The sequence below is a fragment of the Notothenia rossii genome (genome assembly GCF_949606895.1).
Source record: "Notothenia rossii genome assembly, chromosome: 10".
NCBI classification, from domain to species: domain Eukaryota; kingdom Metazoa; phylum Chordata; class Actinopteri; order Perciformes; family Nototheniidae; genus Notothenia; species Notothenia rossii.
The window spans coordinates 61862492-61869991 of NC_136908.1; the positions used below are offsets into that span (position 1 = coordinate 61862492).

Below are 7500 nucleotides of genomic sequence, written 5' to 3' on the forward strand. Positions count from 1 at the left end.
GGCGGAAATGTCTCTCGAGGAGGAGGACGATTTGTCGGAGTACGGTGAGGACGGATTTACGAATTTGGCGTGCAGCAGTGGAAGTAGTTCGACAGCGAATCAGATATCAACAAAAACCACATCTCCATCCATCACTGCACCAAGCAAAACGTCCCCTTCTCCCTCCTCCTCCTCTAAAGCCAATCATAGCGGCAGGACAGGAGCATCGTCCAAAGACAGGGAGGACAAAAGCAGCAGCAGGTCTGGACAGAAATCTTCTAAGGACAGTTCTTCGCCCAAAGAAGAATCGTCGCCCGCTGACGGAAACAAGAAGAACTCCAAAATCGCCAGTCTCATCCCCAAGGGAGGGAAGCCGTCAAAGAAAGATGGCGGAAACTCTTCAAGCGGCATCCCCAAGTCAGGACTTAAAGCTCCTTCCTCCTCTTCCTCTTCCTCCACCTCAACGACGGCCAAGCCTCAGAGTCAAATGCAGAGTCAGAGTCCGGCGTTGAACAGCAGTGGGAACCTCAGAGGAGGAGAGGCCGACAGAGGGAAGATGACTAAAGGAGGGCAGGGTGGGAGTTTCTATATCCAGCGATCCAGCGGGGGCTCTGAGACAAAAAGAACCAGTTTGACTTCCTCCACCAGTACCTCTGCACTTTCTGGTTCCACTGGGATGCTGGGAGGAGGAGGAGTTGGAGGAGGAGCGCTCGGAGGGAACGGAGTAGTTCAACTTCCTCAACAACAGCAGCACAACCATCCAAACACTGCCACTGTGGCCCCCTTCATGTACAGGTGAGATGTGTGTGAGTGTGTGGAACAGTTACTTAAAGAGGCCATATTATGTTGATATCAGTTTGTAGTGTGTCTACTTTAAAGAGTCCTCGCCTGCTGATGTTCAGGTGTATATCAGTATGTAGTGTCTCTACTTTAAAGAGTCCTCTCCTTCTGATGTTCAGGTGTATATCATTATGTAGTGTCTCTACTTTAAAGAGTCCTCTCCTGCTGATGTTCAGGTGTATATCAGTATGTAGTGTCTCTACTTTAAAGAGTCCTCTCCTGCTGATGTTCAGGTGTATATCAGTATGTAGTGTCTCTACTTTAAAGAGTCCTCTCCTGCTGATGTTCAGGTTAATATCAGTATGTAGTGTCTCTACTTTAAAGAGTCCTCTCCTGCTGATGTTCAGGTGTATATCAGTATGTAGTGTCTCTACTTTAAAGAGTCCTCTCCTGCTGATGTTCAGGTGTATATCAGTATGTAGTGTCTCTACTTTAAAGAGTCCTCTCCTGCTGATGTTCAGGTGTATATCAGTATGTAGTGTCTCCACTTTAAAGAGTCCTCTCCTGCTGATGTTCAGGTGTATATCAGTATGTAGTGTCTCTACTTTAAAGATTCCTCTCCTGCTGATGTTCAGGTGTATATCAGTATGTAGTGTCTCTACTTTAAAGATTCCTCTCCTGCTGATGTTCAGGTGTATATCAGTATGTAGTGTCTCCACTTTAAAGAGTCCTCTCCTGCTGATGTTCAGGTGTATATCAGTATGTAGTGTCTCTACTTTAAAGATTCCTCTCCTGCTGATGTTCAGGTGTATATCAGTATGTAGTGTCTCTACTTTAAAGAGTCCTCTCCTGCTGATGTTCAGGTGTATATCAGTATGTAGTGTCTCTACTTTAAAGATTCCTCTCCAGCTGATGTTCAGGTGTATATCAGTATGTAATGTCTCTACTTTAAAGAGTCCTCTCCTGCTGATGTTCAGGTGTATATCAGTATGTAGTGTCTCTACTTTAAAGAGTCCTCTCCTGCTGATGTTCAGGTGTATATCAGTATGTACTGTCTCTACTTTAAAGAGTCCTCTCCTGCTGATGTTCAGGTTCATATCAGTATGTAGTGTCTCTACTTTAAAGAGTCCTCTCCTGCTGATGTTCAGGTGTATATCAGTATGTAGTGTCTCTACTTTAAAGAGTCCTCTCCAGCTGATGTTCAGGTGTATATCAGTATGTAGTGTCTCTACTTTAAAGAGTCCTCTCCAGCTGATGTTCAGGTGTATATCAGTATGTAATGTCTCTACTTTAAAGAGTCCTCTCCTGCTGATGTTCAGGTGTATATCAGTATGTAGTGTCTCTACTTTAAAGAGTCCTCTCCAGCTGATGTTCAGGTGTATATCAGTATGTAGTGTCTCTACTTTAAAGAGTCCTCTCCAGCTGATTTTCAGGTGTATATCAGTATGTAGTGTCTCTACTTTAAAGAGTCCTCTCCTGCTGATGTTCAGATGTATATCAGTATGTAATGTCTCTACTTTAAAGAGTCCTCTCCTGCTGATGTTCAGGTGTATATCAGTATGTAGTGTCTCTACTTTAAAGAGTCCTCTCCAGCTGATGTTCAGGTGTATATCAGTATGTAGTGTCTCTACTTTAAAGAGTCCTCTCCTGCTGATGTTCAGGTGTATATCAGTATGTAGTGTCTCTACTTTAAAGAGTCCTCTCCTGCTGATTTTCAGGTGTATATCAGTATGTAGTGTCTCTACTTTAAAGAGTCCTCTCCTGCTGATGTTCAGGTGTGTATCAGTATGTAGTGTCTCTACTTTAAAGAGTCCTCTCCTGCTAATGTTCAGGTGTATATCAGTATGGAGTGACTCTACTTTAAAGAGTCCTCTCCTGCTGATGTTCAGGTGTATATCAGTATGTAGTGTCTCTACTTTAAAGAGTCCTCTCCTGCTGATTTTCAGGTGTATATCAGTATGTAGTGTCTCTACTTTAAAGAGTCCTCTCCTGCTGATGTTCAGGTGTGTATCAGTATGTAGTGTCTCTACTTTAAAGAGTCCTCTCCTGCTAATGTTCAGGTGTATATCAGTATGTAGTGTCTCTACTTTAAAGAGTCCTCTCCTGCTGATGTTCAGGTGTATATCAGTATGTAGTGTCTCTACTTTAAAGAGTCCTCTCCTGCTGATGTTCAGGTCTGTATCAGTATGTAGTGTCTCTACTTTAAAGAGTCCTCTCCTGCTGATGCTCAGGTGTATATCAGTATGTAGTGTCTCTACTTTAAAGAGTCCTCTCCTGCTGATGTTCAGGTGTATATCAGTATGTAGTGTCTCTACTTTAAAGAGTCTTCTCCTGCTGATGTCCAGGTGTATATCAGTATGTAGTGTCTCTACTTTAAAGAGTCCTCTCCTGCTGATGTTCAGGTGTATATCAGTATGTAGTGTCTCTACTTTAAAGAGTCCTTTCCTGCTGATATTGTTCTGGTTGTTTATTTCCATCTGTCCGACACACATCGTTTTCTCTTCGTACCTGCACATCAACACATAAGGAATATTCCTCTCTCTCTCTCTCTCTCTCTCTCTCTCTCTCTCTCTCTCTCTCTCTCTCTCTCTCTCTCTCTCTCTATGATCAGCTGCTGCTTTGTGTTCATGTTGCTCTCGCCTCCGCATCTCTTTCAGTCATTACAGAACAAACACCCGCTGCCATGGCCTATTATTAAACTGTCTGGGTTTTATCTTTACAAAGTAAGAAATCAGACTCAGGCACTTTCTCTGCGTTCAACCGGTGTGACAGTATGTTGCATGTGACTCCTTGGTGTTACAGCCATCAGGAAGTGAGGTCAATCTGCCCAAAAGGGACAATTTCCTCTTAAAACATTAGAGGTAATCCAGGGGAAAAGAAGAGAAGCCGCCAAAGTCTCTGCGTTCAAGAGAAAGAGATTTAAAAATCCTATTAAATTTTAAACGACTTAATCCTTCACCCCGTTGCTCCTCTGTTGTGCACCGTCAGCGCTGCCACACTGAGCGTTACTTTAATCCCACACATTCAGCCAGTTCAAACTGCTGCGTCCATTAATCCATGGTTGATAGTGGCAAACCTCAAACTAAAAGCACATGCGGCTCACATAATCACAAATAACTTTTGAAGTGAAGCGATATTTGAGTTTAAATGAGTGTCCTCTGTGCCGAGAGATCTCCAGAACATTTCTTAAGATCTTTGTCCTCTTCTTATGCTGCAATACAGCCGACCCCCGCAGCGTGCAGACAGTCAACGTGCAGGCCCTCTCTCGTGCTTCAATTTACCATCATTCTCAGCCTAATTAAAGGGGACCTATCATGCAAAATGCACTTTTGTACGTCTTGTATACATGAACATGTGTCCCCGGTGTTCCAGGGAACTCACCAAGTGTCAGAAAACACAACCCTCTCTATTTTCCTCCATACCCAAATCTCTTAAAAAGGGGCTGCAACGGATCTGATACAGACTGATCCAGATTTGAACACTTCTATGACGTCACAGAAGTGGCGCTACGGCTATTGGGCCAACTCCACCAATCAGGAGGAGACAGCCACGGACATTGCCGTTTGAAAGCGCTGGAGACGCTGTAGTACATATGCCAGGCCTGTAGATGGTGCTGTTCTCACTGAATCAGCCCATGATGCAAAGACAGTGTTACATTGAGCGAAATGAGGAATGGCTAAAATGCATGATCTGTTTGGTATTTTGAAAAATAAAAAGTATAAATATGCCTTATATAGGTATGGTCCTACACTATGTTATTCAAATCTAGCATGATAGGTCCACTTTAAGTGATTTCTCTCGTTCGCTTTCTCTTGTATTCCCACCTGAAGTTGTGGCCTCTGCCAGGTTCATTGTGTGTTGGTTGATAGCACTTTGCTGCAGTCAGTGTGCAGGATTCATGGTTTTGAAAATGAGTCCTGGGAGCATAGAATATGTTAAAGAAACAGTTCATTTGATTACAATTACAAAATGTACAGTACGTACTTTAAAAAAAGGTTTTCTAAGCAGTGACATCGAGGAGAAATAGAGCTCAAAACAAATAATGGACTTCAACTAAGGCCATTAATTGAAAGTTAAAGGTGGGGTATGACATTTTGGAGAAACCAGCTCGAGTGCGCTAGAATTTGAAAATACACAACCGGAACAAATCTGCCACTTCCTCACAGAGCCCCTCCTCCAACACACACGAACGCGCACATGACCAATGAGGGCACGAGATAAGTTTGTGCACAGATGGAAGGCTGACAGGCAGGTAGGCCATCCAGTTACTTTAGCCGGGCCGGCTCAGATGATTGGTCGTGCTTTTTACAGCGCTACGGCTTCCACTGATGATATTTATTAATGGATTTTTTGTCAAAGCACTTCAGATATTCATTGCTATCGGGATGTTAAGAGCATTCCATGGAATATAACAAAAAGTGTTTCTGAAATAAATTACATACCCCCCCTTTAAGATAATGGAATAAACAGACATTTTTATTTTTCCAAACAACACATTTTCTACAAAAATAATTTGCATGTGCATCAAATTCCTTCACGAGAATCATCCAAAAAAACATTGTTAGACAATATTATACGTAATACACGCAAATACACACAAATCCGTTTTCAAATCCTGCAGGAAATTATTATTTTACATGTGAACCTGCTTGGCTCCTTTTTTGGGTCAAATATTCCTTTTAATCGCTTTTTAAACAGGTTTCTTTATCAAAATGACATTTCCTTGCATTGTTTTTATAGCGAAAGAGTGAATAAGCCACGGAGCAGCTCTTCCAGGAAACACTCCCTTCATGGCTCCTTAGTAATGACTGTAGTTGAGTGTAGCAGACGCCTCCGCCTACCTTTCTAACTGCTGTGTTGTTGTTTTTGTTCTCGATTCCTTGCAGGACTTTCTCAGAGAACGACTGCACCATGATGGCCCCCGCAGAGCCCTGCCTCAGCCCCACCAAGGGGGAGCTGGTCTACAGCAAGACCGCCAAACAGTGCCTGGAGGAGATCTCAGGTACAACAGCTCAACAATGCATGTATGATGTGTCTGTGTGCGTTATACAGAGAGATGGCAAAAGTCCACACATCCTTTACTCAAGTAGAAGTACATATACTCGTGTTTAAAAATACTCTTGTGAAAGTAGAAGTACTGACTAAACTTCTTTACTCAAGTCAAAGTAAAGAGGCTTTGAAATGTACTTCAGTAAAAAGTACCCATAACTAGCAGCTGTTTTAAAGAGTACCTGACCTCCCTTTATATTAATAGAACAATAATGTCATTGTTAGCTAATGAATGTTTCCATGGTGAACAACGGCAACATGACAACGTTTTCATTGGTCCCTCTTCTTTAGAGAAGACCAGGAAATGATGGATACACGGATCGTGTTCAAATCAATAGGCACGCAATGACTCTAAATAATAATGATCACGCCACCAAACACACATTCAGACTAAAGGAACCAGCCTGTTTGGGAAATGAGAGAAGTAGAAAGTACAGGTATTTGTGTTCAACATGTAAGAAGTAGAAAGTACAGGTATTTGAGTTCAACATGTAAGAAGTAGAAAGTACAGGTATTTGAGTTCAACATGTGAGAAGTAGAAAGTACAGGTATTTGAGTTCAACATGTAAGAAGTAGAAAGTACAGGTATTTGTGTTCAACATGTAAGAAGTAGAAAGTACAGGTATTTGTGTTCAACATGTAAGAAGTAGAAAGTACAGGTATTTGAGTTCAACATGTAAGAAGTAGAAAGTACAGGTATTTGTGTTCAACATGTAAGAAGTAGAAAGTACAGGTACTTGAGTTCAACATGTAAGAAGTAGAAAGTACAGGTATTTGTGTTCAACATGTGAGAAGTAGAAAGTACAGGTATTTGTGTTCAACATGTAAGAAGTAGAAAGTACAGGTATTTGAGTTCAACATGTAAGAAGTAGAAAGTACAGGTATTTGGGTTCAACATGTAAGAAGTAGAAAGTACAGGTATTTGGGTTCAACATGTAAGAAGTAGAAAGTACAGGTATTTGTGTTCAACATGTGAGAAGTAGAAAGTACAGGTATTTGTGTTCAACATGTAAGAAGTAGAAAGTACAGGTATTTGAGTTCAACATGTAAGAAGTAGAAAGTACAGGTATTTGTGTTCAACATGTAAGAAGTAGAAAGTACAGGTATTTGTGTTCAACATGTGAGAAGTAGAAAGTACAGGTATTTGTGTTCAACATGTAAGAAGTAGAAAGTACAGGTATTTGAGTTCAACATGTAAGAAGTAGAAAGTACAGGTATTTGTGTTCAACATGTAAGAAGTAGAAAGTACAGGTATTTGAGTTCAACATGTAAGAAGTAGAAAGTACAGGTATTTGTGTTCAACATGTGAGAAGTAGAAAGTACAGGTATTTGAGTTCAACATGTAAGAAGTAGAAAGTACAGGTATTTGTGTTCAACATGTAAGAAGTAGAAAGTACAGGTATTTGTGTTCAACATGTAAGAAGTAGAAAGTACAGGTATTTGTGTTCAACATGTAAGAAGTCAAAGTAAAAAGTTTTAAGAAAAATAAGTAGTGGAGTAAAGTGCTGATACCAGAAACATTTACTTAAGTACAGTAACAAAGTATTTGTACTCCACTACTTCCCACCTCTGCCTCTGTCTGTTGAAATATTGCTTGCATAGGGATCTTTATTCAGCTTTTTGGTGCTGCTTCTATTTGAACTATTCATATCTCACACTGCACTGTAACTTTTATGCATGTGCCTGTGTTAT

The 7500-nt window shown here is 41.1% G+C and overlaps 1 protein-coding gene across 1 annotated transcript in view; it reads left to right on the plus strand.

The window, feature by feature from the left end:
* nav3 (neuron navigator 3) overlaps nt 1-7500 on the plus strand; it is a 228920-nt gene that overhangs the window by 110551 nt on the left and 110869 nt on the right. Inside the window, exons 7-8 of the mRNA XM_079655695.1 lie at nt 1-774; nt 5646-5824. The exon at nt 1-774 is cut by the window's left edge and continues 322 nt beyond it. Of these exons, the coding sequence (XP_079511821.1) occupies nt 1-774; nt 5646-5824 (953 nt within the window). The remainder of the gene's footprint in view (nt 775-5645; nt 5825-7500) is intronic.